An 18,523-nucleotide genomic window follows, 5' to 3' on the forward strand; every position below is an offset into this window, starting at 1 on the left:
CTTGATCTGTGCTGACTCCTCTGGCTGACACCTTATTATTAGTTGAGTTCTCTGGAACACAGTGGGGAAGGGGAAATCCTTAAGGGCTCAAATAGCTGTGTTTGTGTTGGGCAGAGGTGCTTCTATAAGGAACCTGCTGGAAGATCCAAGCATACCACCCATATCCCACTGCCCACGGCGGCCCACTCACCTCCTGAATGTTGTGTTTGGCTCGCTGGTCTGACGGGTGCATCACTGTTCCCATGACTTTGACATTTCCACAAACTACTAGGGCTTCATCCGGTGTTTCTGTGTTGATCCCGACTCGGCTATGACAGATCACGCTGTCTGGTGTTTGTCCACGGTGCCACAACATGTCACTGTCATTTTCAAACTGACCTGGATTTGAGGCCTGAAAAAAATAAAATGAAGGTGAGGACAGCAGAACGGTTTCAAAGTGGGTGTTTAACCAGAGACCCTAACCCTAACCTGTCTATATGATCTGAATTTATTAGGGGTGTCAGCCCTGATGTTAAGTTAGTGGATGGGACGAGACCTTTGAATTTAAGAGCTAAAAAGGAGGTGTGAGGCAGATAGGAGGGGTGTGGACTTCTTGGATGGTGTATGTTGTTTTGTGTGAAATGTGGTCCATTATAAGAATAGAGTATTGATTTGGACTAACAATTTGAATGTTAGGGCAGATAGGATTGAAGCACGGATGGATTAAATAAATTTATAATATTTGTTTGATTTGAATGGTCAATTTTTTAATATTGCAGAATGCCAAATATTGGCGAAATGAAGTGGTCTGATTGAAAGCCAGCACATAGTTATGTTTCAGGAATTGTGGTCAGCAATATTATAAGTAAAAAATTAATTTGCAAGTGTTAAAGTAAATTTAAATGATGAATGGTGCTTATCTATATAGGAGGCATGTTTTGTAAAAACTGACTTAAAACTATTTGTGCAAACTATAGAATTAATTGCCAATCTTATTTAATTGAGGATGATTATGGAAGGTGACTTAGACTGCAGGTGGAGCCAGATGGAATAAGGAATAAGGAATTTTTATGCTTGAATTTCTGGTTACTTATTCTCTCAACTTATTCTCTTTTTGGTTTTAATTTTTGTCTGGGATTTCAAACTTTGATTTTTGCTTCATTATTTGGGCTTTGATTTCTGGATTATAGACTGTACAATATGTGTTTTTCTTGGGCTGTATTTTTAGAGACGCATTTTTTGGAATTATGTTGTATTTCTGTCTTTGCTTGACCTTATTGTTTATTAAAAAATCCTTCATTTATACAAATTCTTACTTTGCACTTGTTTCTCAAACCAGAGGTTGGAAGGTTTCCTCTCCTTTGAAGCATATTTTGAACATTCAAAGCATATTTTGAACCAGATATCCCAGATGTGCACATTTTAAACAGATGTTATATGTAAGATGCTTTAATTAGGTGTGCTTACCCTCACAATGATTTTTTCAGACATGTGTGCTGTTAAGAGCAGCTTGTGATCCTGATGTGCAGCATAGAGCCCGACTACCAGCATGAAGTATCTGTGAGGAAATGAAACCAAAGTGAGAAGTGAGAAATGTGCACCTCCATTGATGGAGACCATCTGCATAAAGGCTCGACTGTATTCATACATGTGGGAGGTTCCTTCATGAACAGTTCAGTCAGTCACTCTTTATATAACATAATTAACACCATCACAAAGCACTCTGAAGGGCCAATGATGCCGAGCATGAGTGATGCCATGCCTTTTTAGAATGTAAATTTTCTAGTAATAATAATAATACATTTTATTTATTCGTAGGCACCTTTCTAAACACTCAAGGACACCGAGCAATAGATAAACACACATTATAAACAAAACTAAAATATAAAATTTAAAATCAGACAGAGAAATTGTAGTCAAAGAGAAAAAGAAGTCTTAAACAAATGAGTTTTAAGTTTAGATTTGAAAAGTGAGAATGAATCAATATTTCTAAGCTCAGAAGGTAATGAATTCCAGAGCTGGGGAGCAGAGCAACTGAATGAAGGGGACAGTCAAGTGGATGGAGGAAGAGTATCTAAGGGTACAGGAGGGAATGGCAACATGGAGGAGGTTAGACAGATATGGAGGGGCAAGGTTACGACTGGCCTTAAATGTTAACAGCAGAATTTTGAATTAAATGAAGAATTTAACTGGAAGCCAGTGAAGCTGCTGCAAAACGGGAGTGATATGGTGAATAGAGGGGATTCTAGTAATGATGCGGGCAGCTGAATTCTGGACCAGTTGAAGCTTATAAAGAGATTTGTGAGAAAGACCAAAGAAAAGGTAATTGCAATAATCCAGACGAGAAGTGACAAGGCTATGAACAAGGATAGAAGTGGTGTAGGGAGTGATGGAGGGGCGAATACGATTAATGTTACGCAAGGTGGAAATATGCAGACCGGGAGATGTTATTGATGTTGGACTGAAAAGATAAAGTACTATAAAGGATGACACCCAGACTCTTAACCTGTGGGGAAGCGGAAACAGAGGAATTATCAATAACAAAGGAAAAATGATTAGTTTTAGATAATGTTGATAATGTCTAGCTGTGGAACTCCAGAGCTCCGCTTCACTAATGAGGTTATTGCTTTATGGAACAGCGATAACACCTGGTTACACTAGGGTTAAGATTAGAGTTGGGGCAGGCTGATCTGACTCAAATCAAATAAACCATGTGACAAAAAACTGCAAACCAATTGGCTGTCCAGTGGAGCTAATGAATTGCGAAGCTCCAGGGGTCTGGACCCATCTTGAATTTTCTCCTGTCGTCTTTAAGCCATAAGGTAATTCTTCACCATTAAAGCTTGTCCCCATTAAATGTCACTCTTAGTTTTCACATAAATACTTTTGAGTAGTTCTACCACCGTAATGTGTTGCTCTCTACTATGTTTTTCCTTTCTCTTTTATTTTTCTTTTGCTTTTCTTGCATTATACAACAATTTGTGAGAAAAACAATTTTACAACACAGAGAGTCGGCAGATAAGACTGCCAGTCTATATCTGCTTGTGGAAAGCCACTCCCTAAATAAAACTTGTTATTAATAGAGCGCCTTTCACATCTCTTCACAATGACAGGCCCACTCTCACAATGTGGAAGACCAGAAAGCTCTAGCGGCCTGAAGATTCCACCCACTTCCCCACTCACTTCAGAGCTGGTAGCGCCCCCTACCTTTGGTCAGGATTTGGCTTTCCCTTTTTCCTCATGTTATTTGCAGTGGTCTCACTGAAGTGCAGCCTCCCCAGAGTGACTTTGGTGATCTTGTCTCCTGGAAGGTTTACCCTGAAAGTTACAGAAGAAGTGGGTCAGGACACTGTCATGGTCACGGTCCACTCAGGGTGTTATCCCTGGCTCAGATGTGTTTTCTGTTTATTTAATCTTAATTCTCTTTTAATTTTTTTTTTTGTGTTCTTTTGTATACCATATTTTTTTTGGAGATAATTTATGAATGTTTATTTATTGGTGCCAGTTCCATTACATTATGTTTCTTGTGTCTTTTATGTTATGCCCAGAAGGGCAGGACCAACTGATGCTGCAGCTGGGTATCCACTCCCACCTCTATTTAAGGAAAACCAGCCAATGACATGGCTGCTTAAGCACCTAGGACAGTTCCTGTGCCATTTTGTCTGACCTTTTTGTCGTTTTCTTTGGAGTCCCTGCTTTTGACCCTTCCCTCTTGAATTGAGGTTCTGCTTTTAGTTCGTGACTTTTGCATTTGTGTACTTATAATGCCAACCCATTTTTCCTCCTGCTTTGTTTTAGTCAATCCTTTTGGCATCTCCTTTAAAAAATATTTCAATGTTAAAGGAATTCTGTTTGGTCCTTTGATTAGAGGTTCTTACAGTTTTTCTGCCCCTGTTTTTGTGAACATTTAACACTGTGGACCTATGCAAGCTATAAGCCTATTTTCTGAGTTTGGGGATAGGCTGCCTATGGTGAGGCTGTTGAGTGAGTCTAGACTTGTAAAGAAGGGTTTTTGAGTCTTACGTCCCTTTTTAGCCTTTGTATGAAAGAACAAAACTGAGTTACTTTATTATTTAAACTTTTTTTTTTTTTTTTAAACACCCCTCCTTTAACCGCCACCTTATCGTGGTGGAGGGGTTTGCGTGTCCCAATGATCCTAGGAGCTCTGTTGTTCGGGGCTTTATGCCCCTGGTAGGGTCACCCAAGGCAAACTGGTCCTAGGTGAGGGATGAGACGAAGAGCGGTTCAAACCTCCTATGATGAATGAAAACTTTGGACGGCGTTTTCCCTTGCCCGGACGCGGGAAACCGGGGCCCCCCTCTGGAGCCAGGCCTGGAGGTGGGGCTCGATGGCGAGCGCCTGGTGGCCGGGCCTGCACCCATGGGGCTCGGCCAGGCACAGCCCGAAGAGGCAACGTGGGTCCCCTTTCCCATGGGCTCACCACCTATGAGAGGGGCCAAGGATGTCGGGTGCAGTGTGAGTTGGGTGGTGGCCGAAGGCGGGGACCTTGGCGGTCCGATCCTCGGCTACAGAAGCTGGATCTTGGGACGTGGAATGTCACCTCTCTGAAGGGGAAGGAGCCTGAGCTTGTGCGCGAGGTTGAGAGGTTCTGGCTAGATATAGTCAGACTCACCTCGATGCACAGCTTGGACTCTGAAACCAATCTCCTTGAGAGGGGCTGGACTCTCTACCACTCTGGAGTTGCCCCTGGTGAGAGGCACCGAGCGGGTGTGGGTATACTTATTGCCCACCGACTTGGAGCCTGTTCATTGGGGTTTACCCTGGTAGACGAGAGGGTAGCCTCCCTTCGCTTTCGGGTGGGGGGATGGGTCCTAACTGTTGTTTGTGTGTATGCACCGAACAGCAGTTCGGAGTACCCACCCTTTTTGGAGTCCCTGGAGGGGGTGCTAGAGGGCATACCTTCTGGGGACTCCCTCGTACTGCTGGGAGACTTCAATGGTCACATGGGCAATGACAGTGAGACCTGGAAGGGCATGACTGGGAGGAATGGCCCCCCCGATCTGAACCCGAGCGGTGTTCTGTTATTGGACTTCTGTGCTCGTCACGGATTGTCCATAACGAACACCATGTTCAAGCATAGGGGTGTTCATATGTGCACTTGGCACCAGGACACCCTAGGCCTCAGTTCGATGATCGACTTTGTGGTTGTGTCATCGGACTTGTGGCCACATGACTTGGACAGTCAGGTGAAGAGAGGGGCGGAGCTGTCAACTGATCACCACCTGGTGGTGAGTTGGCTTCGATGGTGGGGGAGGATGCCGGTCAGGCCTGGTAGGCCCAAACATGTTGTGAGGGTCTGCTAGGAACGTCTGGCAGAGCCCTCTGTCAGAAGTAGCTTCAACTCCCACCTCCGGCAAAACTTCGACCACATCCCGAGGGAGGTGGGGGACATTGAGTCCGAATGGGCCATGTTCCGTGCCTCTATTGTTGAGGCAGCTGACCGGAGCTGTGGCTGTAAGGTGGTCGGTGCCTGTCGTGGCGGCAATCCCCGAACCCGTTGGTGGACACCGGCGGTGAGGGATGCCATCAAGCTGAAGAAGGAGTCCTACAGGACCCTTTTGTCCTGTGGGACTCTGGAGGCAGCTGATAGGTACCGGCAGGCCAAGCGGAATGTGGCTTTGGTGGTTGCTGAGGCAAAAACTCGGGCGTGGGAGGAGTTTGGGGAGGCCATGGAGAACGACTTTCGGACGGCTTTGAGGAGATTCTGGTCCACCGTCCGGCATCTCAGGAGGGGGAAGTAGTGCAGTGTCAACACTGTATATGGTGGTGATGGTACGCTGCTGACCTCGACTCGGGACGTTGTGGGTCGGTGGGGGGAGTACTTCGAAGACCTCCTCAATCCCACTAACATGCCTTCCAATGAGGAAGCAGAGTCTGGGGACTCGGAGGTGGGCTCCCCCATCTCCGGGAATGAGGTCACCGAGGTGGTCAAAAAACTCCTTGGTGGCAGGGCCCCGGGGGTGGATGAGATACGCCCGGAGTTCCTCAAGACTCTGGATGTTGTAGGACTGTCTTGGCTGACACGCCTCTGCAACATCGCATGGACATCAGGGACAGTGCCTCTGGATTGGCAGACCGGGGTGGTGGTCCCCCTCTTTAAGAAGGGGGATCGGAGGGTGTGTTCCAACTACAGAGGGATCACACTCCTCAGCCTCCCTGGAAAAGTCTATTTGGGTGTCCTGGAGAGGAGGGTCCATCGGATAGTCGAGCCTCTGATTCAGGAGGAACAGTGTGGTTTTCATCCTGGTCGCGGAACAGTGGACCAGCTCTACACCCTTAGCAGGGTCCTGGAGGGTGCATGGGAGTTTGCCCAACCAGTCTACATGTGTTTTGTGGACTTGGAAAAGGCATTCGACCGTGTCCCTCGGGGAATCCTGTGGGGGGTACTCCGAGAGTATGGGGTACTGGACCCCCTGATAAGAGCTGTTTGGTCCCTGTACGATCGATGTCAGAGCTTGGTCCGCATTGCCGGCAGTAAGTCGAACCCGTTTCCAGTGAGAGTTGGACTCCGCCAGGGCTGCCCTTTGTCACCGATTCTGTTCATAACTTTTATAGACAGAATTTCTAGGCGCAGCCATGACGTTGAGGGGGTCCGGTTTGGTGGACTCAGGATTGGGTCACTGCTTTTTGCAGATGATGTTTTCCTGTTTGCTTCATCAGGCCGTGATCTTCAGCTCTCTCTAGATCGGTTCGCAGCCGAGTGTGAAGCAGCTGGGATGGGAATCAGCACCTCCAAATCCGAGACCATGGTCCTCAGCCGGAAAAGGGTGGAGTGCCCTCTCAGAGTTGGGAGCGAGATCCTGCCCCAAGTGGAGGAGTTCAAGTATCTCGGGGTGTTGTTCACGAGTGAGGGAAGAATGGAGCGTGAGATCGACAGGTGGATCGGTGCGGCATCCGCAGTGATGCGGGCTCTGCATCGGTCTGTCGTGGTGAAAAAGGAACTGAGCCACAAGGCAAAGCTCTCAATTTACCAGTCGATCTATGTTCCTACCCTCACCTATGGTCATGAGCTATGGGTAGTGACCGAAAGAACGAGATCGCGAATACAAGCGGCTGAAATGAGTTTCCTCCGCAGGGTGTCTGGGCTCTCCCTTTACCTTCCTCTTGTGTTAGGGTCAGCACCGACCCGTTTTACTTTTTAAATACATAAAACTATTACCTAATTTTGTTTATTGCATCAAGGCTTTTTGACTTTGTCAGGAATCTGTATTTAATTAAAATAAAACAAAAAAAAAACAATTGTACTAAATTATAAAATGCTCTGGTGAAAATTATTACCTTTGTGTTGGTAGGGTCAGTTTTGACCCAGTTATAATTTAAGGTTATAAAACAATAGTTAGGGTCAAAACAAAAATCCTAAACACACTTTGAGGGGCTTCTCTCTTTGCCTGTGTGTCTCCTTACCTGAACAATCAAAACAAACAAACAAAGACAGACCTGTTCAGACATGGAAGGCTTGCATAAGACAAATTTAGTTTAGCATTGGTGACTTGCAGAGTACACATCTCCTGTTTGCAGCAGTCAAAAATGAGAAGATTTACAGTAAGCCAAGCTCTAGATCATATCTTTTCTGAAAATGAGGCAGAAGACACAGAACAGCATAGTGATACAGATGAGCAGGTTTCCGAGGAGGAAGACATTGTAGAGTATCTACCAGAAGGCACAGACACATCTGATGAGTCTGATGAGGAGGTCACCGATGCTGAAGCTGCACTCACTCCTGCTGAAACGTTCAAATCCAAAAGTGGTAACATCTGTTGGAGCTCAGTACCTCCTGACTTACATGGCAGGGCAGCTGCTGCAAATGTCATCAAAATGACCCCTGGAATCACAAGGTTTGCTGTGACGAGAGTAAGTGACATCAAGACATGTTTTGATCTGTTTATGCCATTGTCACTAAAGAAAGTCATGATTGCTATGACAAACCTTGAAGGAAAAAAGGTTCATGGCGACATGTGGAATGACATTGATGAGGAATACCTGGATGCTTATATTGGTGTTCTTCTTCTTGCTGGTGTTTACAAATCCAGCAATGAGGCCACTGATAGTCTCTGGGATGCGTCGACAGGCAGAAATATTTTCCCGGCAACAATGTCACTTCAGTCATTTCGAATGATATCAAGAGTCCTTAGATTTGACAACAGAGAAACTAGAGAAAAATCTGACAAGCTTGCTCCCATCAGGGATGTCTGGGAAAGGTGGGTGCAGCTCCTTCCACTGATGTTCAACCCAGGGCCAGAGGTAACAGTAGATGAACGTTTTGTCCCTTTCCGTGGAAAATGCCCTTTCCAGCAGTACATGCCTAGTAAGCCAGGGAAATACGGCATAAAAATTTGGGCAGCCTGTGATGCAAAAACCAGCTATGCATGGAATCTGCAGATTTACACAGGCAAACATGCAAGTGGCATTCCTGAGAAAAATCAAGGAAAACGTGTAGTCCTCGATATGACTACTGGACTGCGGGGTCACAATATCACATGTGACAATTTCTTTACCAGCTATGACCTTGGACAAGAACTTCTCAGGTGGAAACTTACCATGGTGGGCACAGTAAAAAAAAATAAACCTGAGCTGCCTGCCGAAATTTTGCAGGTGAAGGACAGGGCTCCACTTTCTTCAAAATTTGCTTTTACAGACACCACCACGGTCGTTTCATATTGTCCAAAAAAACACTGGAGTGTGATACTTATGTCCACTTTTCACAAAGACGCAGCTGTGTCATCAGCAAGTGACAAAAAGCCCATAATTATCTTGGACTATAATAAAAACAAAGGTGGAGTGGACAACCTGGACAAGCTGACTGCCACCTACACTTGCCAGAGAATGACCAGGAGATGGCCAATGGTTGCGTTTTATAACATTCTAGATGTGTCTGCATACAATGCATTTGTGTTGTGGACCCACATTCACTAAGGGTGGAACTCAACCAGAAAAAACAAGCGGAGAATGTTTCTTGAGGAGTTAGGAAGTTCCCTTGTCAAGGCACACTTTGAACGAAGGGAACGGGTGCCCCGGGACCCAGCCGCTGTAGCCTTGGTCAGACAGCTGCAGAGCTCACGATCACCATCAGCAACACAAAGAGCATCTGTGCCAGCATCCTCTTTGGCCAGCACTGCCTCAACATCAACCTACACAACCACAGCCACAACCCCACTGAGGCCACCTGATTCTAAAAGAAAGAGGTGTCAGGTCTGCCCTAGCAATAAAGACAGAAAGACAAACGTACTCTGCTTCTACTGCAAAAAATAGATTTGCAAAGAACACACTAAAAGTGTCACTTTGTGTGCAAGAACATGCATGTGCATTTAGATGCATGTGTGGCAAAAAGACGTTTTTTGGAACTAGTGCCTCATTTCTATTGGTTTGATTTGCTTGATTGTTTGTTGTTTGTTTGACCTTGCAAATCCACATTTTCAGATTTACTTGTTTAGCTTTCCATTTATATTAAAATTATTTTTGAAAATACTTTTTTGCCTTTTTCTTTGAAATAAATATATATGGGTCAAATCTGACCCGTAACACCATAGATGTTACTATAGTAATTAATATTATAATAAAAAATATATATAACAAATTTATTTAAGAGATGTGTTCTAATACCCCTCAGTAATAGTCAAGTAACATAACAACCTTTTATTTATTTAAATAATTCTCTTGAGGTTCATTTAATAATTTTTTAAAATTGAAAACGAGAGGTATGCTGTTAAAGTAAAAGCTCATGAGGTCACAGCAAAAATATTAAAAACATTCTTTTAATGGACAAGGAAGCGTAACAAAGTAACCAAGAGGTAAGGAAAAAAATTGGATGATAAATAATTGTTTTGAGGGTAATATGGCTGATTAAAGACACGGGTCAAAACCGACCCGTTAACATAAGAGATAGTAACAGAAAGCTAACATAAGAGGAAGGTTAAAGATAGGGTGAGAAGCTCAGTCATCCGGGAGGGGCTCAGAGTAGAGCCGCTGCTCCTCCGCATCAAGAGGAGTCAGATGAGGTGGCTCTGGCATTTGATCAGGATGCCTCCTGGACGCCTCCCTGGTGAGGTGTTCCGGGCACATCTAACCGGGAGGAGGCCCCGGGGAAGACCCAGGACACGCTGGAGGGACTATGTCTCTCGGCTGGCCTGGGAACGCCTCGGGATTCTCCCGGAAGAGCTAGAAGAAGTGGCCGGGGAGAGGGAAGTCTGGGCATCTCTGCTCAAGCTGCTGCCCCCGCGACCCGACCACGGATAAGCGGAAGAGGATGGATGGATGGATGGATGGATGGCACTTTTTAAACATGATTGACAAAAATACCAACCTAAAAACCCAACAAATCCAAAACTCACAAACCAGAAATGATACCTGGGGGTCAACACTTGCAAAATGGTCAGAAAGAACCCTCAGTGCTGATACAGCCATTTCATTGGCTACTCCTTAAAAAGCAGCATTAGGTGTCACCACCCCTCTGTGACTGACATACCAGACATAAGAAACATAAAGCAATGGACCAGGCCCCAAAAAAGAAATCTTCATAAATACAAAATGTTCATCACAATATGCAATATAACAAAGAAAACAAAAACAAAATCAGTAATCCAATAATAATTGTAAACTATTTAAAAGAAAACAAAAAGATTAAGGAGTTTGCATGTTCTCCCCGTGTCTGCGTGGGTTTCCTCTGGGTGCTCCGGTTTCCTCCCACAGTCCAAAGACATGCAGGTTAGGTGCATTGGCGATCCTATACTGTCCCTAGTGTGTGTTTGGTGTGTGTTTGGTGTGTGTGTGTGTGTGCCCTGCAGTGAGCTGGTGCCCTGCCTGGGGATTTGTTCCTGCCTTTCACCCTGTGCTGGCTGGGATTGGCAACAGCAAACCCCCGTGACCCTGTGTTAGGATATAGCAGGTTGGACAATGACTGACTGACTAACAAAAAGATTAAATTAACAGAAATCACATTTTAACCAGGGATAAAGCTCTGGTTGAATCATGACAAGCAATCAATGCTAATGAGCCTGAAACCACCAGTTTGAACAGGATCCTAGTGAAGGAAGTCTGGGGTCCCCAATTCTGGTAAGTAAGGATAAGCGATCAGAGTTAAAGGTAAGAAGAATCAACTTCTTAAATCAGAAATAACTACTTGAAGTCACCATCCACCATGAGTGGTTTATGTCACAGTCTCTGGTTCCAATAGTAGATCTGTGTATATTTATTTTTAATTATTATGAGCACCCAAGGGAGGTGGTCATGGCCCAAAGTGTCCTCACACGTACACATCTCCTTTGACACTCCCTTTCCAGCCATCGATTTGAATTAGAAGCAAAAGGACTTCTTACTTGACAGGCAGGAACGATTTTTTGCTTCGGTCAGACTGAGACTGCTCAATCATCACGATGTGACTTGGTGTGTCAGCCTGGGATGAAATACATTAAAAAAAAAGAAGATGTACACAGTTAGTCCTTCAAAGTAGAGACATAAGGTGTAGGGTCACTAGGTGGCACCAGAGGCACATTAATAGTTTTTTTCCAGGATGAAAATGCTAAACATCTCACTAGAAATGGGACAGTTGGTCCAATGAGTTGGACGTGTGCCTTGACATGCGACCATCAAGTCAGTCGTTCTCTAAGACACAACAACGAATGGAAGAACAATGAACAGACTTGCCTTGATGCCGAAGACATTTATGTAGAATGCATCAATTGGAGTGAATCCCTTGGAGGTCTTCAATGTCATGGGGTTTCCCATCATGCCGATGTGCACCGTCACCTGGAAGTGGTTCTTCTTTTGACACACGAAGGCCTCATCACAGAGGGAGTAATTGAAGCCTTTGTCAGCGTCCACTTGGTAGCCTGGAGTTGGCCTATGAGAGAGAGAGACAAGGATGAAATAAAGTTCTTGGTGGTGGGGCAGCTTGGGGTACTGGTATGCTTTTAATCTTTCCAGTGTGAAACTAGGGTGAGATATACTGACAGATCTTGCTATAGTGGTGGTAGAACATTAGGTGCCCTTTCCATGCTGTTTTTGTTTATTTTTTCTTCCAACACATAAAGCTAAAGTAAGATGGTGCAGTTAATAATATAAATTGGCTCCTGGTGTTGTGATTTATGAAACCTTAAAAATGTTTTTCACTGCAAATAATTTTTTTTTCATTAACTTCAAAGGTTGTTTTGAGAATCGGAGAACATTCAGTTCACTTACCTAAGACTGATGCATAACTTTTTAAGAACTAATTTTACCTTTTGGTTTTTTGCCATTTTGTTGGGATGTGAAGGCCGGTTATTAGAGGCTATTATTCAGGAGGTCACTGTGTCACTGAAGATATAAAAGCTTAGATTGTGAATAGTTTGCAAGTATAAAAATTTTGTTTTCAATTTCTCTGCTACTGATTGTAATGCTTCATTTGCTACCTTTGTCTGCTCTTAGTAATTTTCCGTTGTCACCAGTAATTTTCTTTCGCTTTTGACTCTGTTTCTCTCCTGGTTGTTTCTCACTTGCTCTTTTGGAATGCCATATAATAAGCACCATGGCAGAACTCCTGGAAGACCACCCAGCTGCCCATCTCTTCTATCTCAGCATTGGGTCCTCTCCTACCAGCACCTATGCAGCTGCTCCCGATCTCCAGAGATTAACCAAAAGGCCTCTGACATCAAGCACAATATTAGAATAGTGAACTTAAGGTAAAGTGGCTAGACATTGGCAAGCCAGCCATCTGTAACATTTCATCATTGGGAGAGGTCCATCAGTGCAAATCCTGAAATGGTAGATCCACAATATCTGAGACTGGGCCTCCAATAAGAAACATGAGAGCGTTCCGGAAATCACCCAGCACTAAACTACATCACTGGCCATAGTCTGGTACAATTTGTCTTATGTGCTTATCTTGTGTTATCTTCTGTTAGGGGGTACCAGTTTTCCCTATTATCCTTTTCAGCCCTTTCCCTCTTAACTATTACCATTAAGGTCACAGTACAGTGGAGCTTTGTGGTAGGACATAACTGCCTAGATTTTTCCTTAAAAATTTAAAAGTCTCCCCATAGCAATTTATATTGCAAGTCGAGGATGTTTCTTTGAAGGCCAAATGGCACAAATAAACCAGTCAGGATCGTGGTTTGTTTCACTTGAGAGTCCGCTTAAACAAAAGGGGAAACTAAAAGGGTGTAAATCATAATCGGAAATTGTCTTCAGATCGGGTCGTCAAGAAGTAATTTCTTTTATCTTAAAGACTATGGCCTCAATAATATCACATGTGGCATTGCACCAGGCCTGGAAGTTGCACAGCATCACAGCAACAGTAGCTGTTAACGTTGCTGGCAAGCGAAGTTCAATGAAAAATTGTAGACGTGAATGGCAGCAAAGTGTGTGACTTCATGATGACGTGTGAAATTTAAGACGGTGGCACAGCAAGTCAAAACCAGTGACTCATGCAGGCTAGTGATTTAGTGAAAGGATATTTCGACAATTGAAATTCTTGCATTTTTTTTCTGCTTTGATCATCAATTTTTTTGATTTGCTGCTGTTGAACCTTTCTAATTTACAGTATCAGTTCACCTAATTGCTGTTTGCTATGACAACTTTGTTTTTGGGTCTGCTAACGAAATTAGCACTTTATGGATGAGCATTGTTTCACTTTAATTGTAACTCCCAATATTATGTTCAGATCCTAACCTATTGCAGAGTCATAAGAATTTCTCCATGCTGCCTATAGAGGGCAGTGGGGAGTCAAGCACCAGGCTCTGCTTTATTCAGATAGCACTCAGTTCAGGTGCAAGTTGCAGACAAACCTTTGATGTCAAAACTGAACCCCTGGTAAAGGTTTGATGACTTCTGCTTGCCAGGGATTGCTGACTATTGACACCCACCAGTCACTAGTGTCCCTTGTTGGTGCAGATGCATGATGGACACATCGGTTTTAACTACCCTAGGATTACTCCCCCCATAGAGGTTGTGCTCCTTCAAATCCCACAATTCGAATCCCCTCTTTTTTCAACAGAGGTTTTTCTTTAATCTTTAGTCTATCCTGAAAGCAGATCATGTGGCTATGCTCTTCACCCTTTTGGTATTCATTTATTTGGGTTATCTTCTTGGATCATCCCTATTTGATTGTCATCTCACTCACAACCTCCACAGCAATTGAGATGGTAAGCTGGAAAGTAGATTAATCTCTTACAAGCTGTTGCCGCTGGAGTCGAACAGAGGAGTCCACTGGTGTGACTGGTATGGGCTCCAGGTTAAAGACTGGTACCATCCTGACCCACACTGCGCATTCTGTCCATCGCTCTCATAGCCCAGACCATCCCCACAATAGATAGCATTCCCTGAAATGAAAACAGTCACATTTAGAGATACTTAGAGGCAGAATGTCTCCCATGCTAGGACAGCATCCCGTGTTGCTCCCCAACTAGGCCTGCTTTGGCCTTCCATCTTTGCGCCTCACCATCATGTCAAGACCTGGTGAGACCAGGCAGTGAGTACTGTCACTTCATTCTGTATTTTTGCCTCAGTGAACAGTGCAACAGATGGAATGCAGGCCTCACAGATAAGCACTGACCTCCTGCACCAGGAATCCCCATCCTCCCATGGATATTGGTTATCTCTAACAGTAAAGCCCATGTCTGGTTCACCAATAGCCATCCACAAACTGCAAACCTGTGGCAGCTAGGAAGTCACCTGTCACCTGATCAATGATCTGTCAAGTGGACACTTGGTGGTCTCTACTTAGAGAGCATTTCAGAATATGACTGTGTCTTTCTTATAGGTGTTCACTTACCCAGAGTGGCTGAGCATAAGCTGGTGGAGTTCGACACACTTGGATTGATGCCACTTTCACCAGAGTCACAGCGCTTTCTCTTCTTTGGAAGTGGGATCGGACCCCTGTACAGAGAGAGAGAGAGAAAGAGAGAGGGAGAAGTATCTACCTTGGTCCTGAGTAATTCATAATGATTTTCAATAGATTCAACATTTTAATGAGCATACAGAAGCCACAGAGGATAAAAGTAGAGGTCCAAGAAACAAATAACCAATATGGTACCAACAGCAAAAGACAAACACCCAGTGGCAACGGCTTAGGCCGTACATCACTGAGCAACCATAGCCACATTAGCCATCAGAAGATGTGAAAAACAGGTAGCATAAGTGGTGGACAACATGTTAAATGATAAGTGAATGAACCAATGGGAGTGGTTGCATATCATAAAGTATCATGATATATCATAATGTGTATCAAGTATAGTGAAGTTATTATAATGTATCATGAAGTACTGTGATGTATCATGATGTCTGTGAAGTATTGCGAAGTAGCATGATGTACGGTGAAGTACTGAAATGCATCAAAATGTATGTGAAGTATAGTTGAGTATCATGATGTATCGTGAAATATTGTATTGTATCATGATATGCATGAAGAGGAGAGCAGAATCAGAAGATGGCATCATATTGGGCAAATTCTCATCAGTACATACGAAGTTGTGTGACTAAGGGTTATGTCAAAGAGCATTGGAGGCTGGGAAATGTGTCTGTGAAAGATGGTGTGAAAAAGAAATTATGAGCACCAGGGAATTTTGGGTACTGATAGAACAAATCTAGAGACATTATACAGAAATCTTGTGTATGCACCAATCCAAAGATAAGAAAATTGAACTGAATTTTACCTAACTGAGAGTTATTTCTGAGAAGTGGGGCCATGTTCCCTATTTTACTTACCCAGTGCTCACGGTGGCACTCATAGGTGCATAAGGAAAAGCTGAAGCCACAGTGCAAGAAGATGTAGCACCACACATGGGCAGTGGAGTGGCACCAGAGGATCCTGGAAATTCCACACATCTGTAAGGTGGCTCTCCACTGCATCCCTTGGTCACAATGGGGTTGATGGCTGGAGTAAATGGAGGTGCCAACGGAGCAGTGGGAGGCCAGGAGGTACCACAACTCACATCTACAAGGGAAAATAAGTAGAAATGTTAAAATATCCCTACTGATTGGTGTCTTGATGGGCAAGAGGATGGAAAATTAGAGGCACATACCTGTTGTCTGAGGAGGAGAACAGGGGTCTGAGCTTGAGTCAGGAGGGGATTCGGGGAGCAAGCTGACAAGAGTGAAACAGAGGAAATTAAATTGTTCAGCAGGAGTTCTCTTCAAAAAGGGAGGGGAGATATAATGGGCATTGACAAGAGGGGACTACCTACTGGGCAGCACCATCCACTGATCAAACTGTGGTGTACCTGTCATGGAGTGAATGCAGGCAACTAGACAAACAGGTTCAACTTCAAATCCAAGCTTGCTAGCCTCTGAGTGTGCCAGTCGCTAAAGCATGCAGACATGAGCTAAAGGTTCAGGTCAGGGTTAATGGACGCTAGGGGTAGACATGTAAAACACCCAAACCCAGACTAATACAGTGCAGCACTCTGAGTCTGTTCACTGAGATCTTTTGAACTGAGTCATAGGTGGCCTCCCTTCCATTGCCTACTTGAGAGGTGAGATTGCCTCCTCTCCACTTCCATTTCTCCTTCTCTGAGACTGGTAACCTACCCTGCCCTAAGAACATACATAAGAACACAAGAAATATGGCAAATGAGAGGAGACCATTCAGTCCATCAAGCCTGTTTGTTTAGGTAATAGCTAACCCAGTTGGTACTCTTGTCTCTGTCCTCCCTGTTCTATTGTGTGGATTTTTCTTTTTCCTAAATGCCTAATGGTTAACAAATCTGGCTTTTCTATTTGGAGATGAGTGAGATTCATTTTTCATTTTCACTTTTGCTTTGGCACTGAAGGAGCAGGTCACCTGATCTTTGCACAATATATTCTCACAAGGAAACCCATCAAGGTTACTACAGTCCACTCAACAGTGGCTATGCTGTCACATGTACATCAAATGCTAGTAATGCACCAAAAAAACACCCATGAATCAGGTTTGGGGACAATAAGAGCAGTGCAGGCCACCACAGAGACCAGACCAGTTATTTTCATGAGGAATTTTTTATAGCACCTTTCCCATACAGCATTTTAGAAAATTTCAAATACAGTTAGGTCCATAAATATTTGGACAGAGACAACTTTTTTTCTAATTTTGGTTCTGTACATTACCACAATGAATTTTAAATGAAACAACTCAGAAGGAGTTGAAGTGCAGACTTTCAGCTTTAATTCAGTGGGGTGAACAAAACAATTGCATAAAAATGTGAGGCAACTAAAGCATTTTTTGAACACAATCCCTTAATTTCAGGGGCTCAAAAGTAATTGGACAAATTAAATAACTGGAAATAAAATGTTCATTTCTAATACTTGGTTGAAAACCCTTTGCTGGCAATGACAGCCTGAAGTCTTGAACTCATGGACATCACCAGATGCTGGGTTTCCTCCTTTTTAATACTCTGCCAGGCCTTTACTGCAGCGGCTTTCAGTTGCTGTTTGTTTGTGGGCCTTTCTGTCTGAAGTTTAGTCTTCAACAAGTGAAATGCCTGCTCAATTGGGTTAAGATCAGGTGACTGACTTGGCCATTCAAGAATTTTCCACTTCTTTGCTTCAATAAACTCCTGGGTTGCTTTGGCTGTATGTTTTGGGTCATTGTCCATCTGTATCATGAAACGCCGCCCAATCAGTTTGACTGCATTTAGTTGGATTTGAGCAGACAGTATGTCTCTGAACACCTCACAATTCATTCGCCTGCTTCTGTCCTGTGTCACATCATCAATAAACACTAGTGTCCCAGTGCCACTGGCAGCCATGCACGCCCAAGCCATCACACTGCCTCCACTGTGTTTTACAGATGATGTGGTATGCTTTGGATAATGAGCTGTTCCACTCCTTCTCCATAATTTTTTCTTACCATCATTCTGGTAGAGGTTGATCTTGGTTTCATCTGTCCAAAGAATGTTTTTCCAGAACTGTGCTGGCTTTTTTAGATGTTCTTTAGCAAAGTCCAATCTAGTCTTTCTATTCTCGAGGCTTATGAGTGGCTTGCACCTTGCAGTGCACCCTCTGTATTTACTTTCATGCAGTCTTCTCTTTATGGTAGATTTGGATATTGATACGCCTACCCCCTGGAGAGTGTTGTTCACTTGGTTGGCTGTTGTGAAGGGGTTTCTCTTCACCATGGAAATGATTCTGTGATCATCCACCACTGTTGTCTTCCGTGGAGGTCCAGGTCTTTTTGTGTTGCTGAGTTCACCAGTGCTTGTTTTCTTTCTCAGGATGTACCAAACTGTAGATTTTGCCACTCGTAATATTGTAGCAATTTCTTGAATGGGTTTTTTCTGTTTTCGCAGCTTAAGGATGGCTTCTTTCACCTGCATGGAGAGCTCCTTTGACCGCATGTTGTCTGTTCACAGCAAAATCTTCCACATGCAAGCACCACACCTCAGATCAACTCCAGGCATTTTATCTGCTTAATTGATAATGACATAATGATAGACTTGCCCACACCTGTCCATGAAATAGACTTTGAGTCAATTGTCCAATTACTTTTGAGCCCCTGAAATGAAGGCATTGTGTTAAAAAATGCTTTAGTTGCCTCACATTTTTATGCAATCGTTTTGTTCACCCCACTGAATTAAAG

General features: G+C 43.8%; 2 protein-coding genes across 2 annotated transcripts in view; one reads left to right on the top strand and one right to left on the bottom strand.

Moving 5' to 3' along the window:
* Positions 1–18,523, top strand: part of LOC114665320 (gastrula zinc finger protein XlCGF57.1-like) — an 895,535-nt gene that overhangs the window by 646,096 nt on the left and 230,916 nt on the right. The gene's annotated exons all lie outside the window — the stretch shown is intronic.
* The window catches only part of LOC114666874 (myelin regulatory factor-like protein), a 117,572-nt gene that overhangs the window by 52,855 nt on the left and 46,194 nt on the right, over positions 1–18,523 (bottom strand). Inside the window, exons 4-12 of the mRNA XM_028821911.2 lie at positions 15,993–16,054; positions 15,676–15,904; positions 14,744–14,847; positions 14,144–14,291; positions 11,641–11,836; positions 11,313–11,389; positions 3,187–3,297; positions 1,447–1,537; positions 191–391 (exon numbers count right to left, since the gene is read on the bottom strand). Coding sequence (XP_028677744.2) covers positions 191–391; positions 1,447–1,537; positions 3,187–3,297; positions 11,313–11,389; positions 11,641–11,836; positions 14,144–14,291; positions 14,744–14,847; positions 15,676–15,904; positions 15,993–16,054 — 1,219 coding nt within the window. The remainder of the gene's footprint in view (positions 1–190; positions 392–1,446; positions 1,538–3,186; positions 3,298–11,312; positions 11,390–11,640; positions 11,837–14,143; positions 14,292–14,743; positions 14,848–15,675; positions 15,905–15,992; positions 16,055–18,523) is intronic.

This window comes from Erpetoichthys calabaricus, chromosome 1, assembly GCF_900747795.2.
Source record: "Erpetoichthys calabaricus chromosome 1, fErpCal1.3, whole genome shotgun sequence".
In the NCBI taxonomy this organism is placed as follows: Eukaryota; Metazoa; Chordata; class Cladistia; order Polypteriformes; family Polypteridae; genus Erpetoichthys; species Erpetoichthys calabaricus.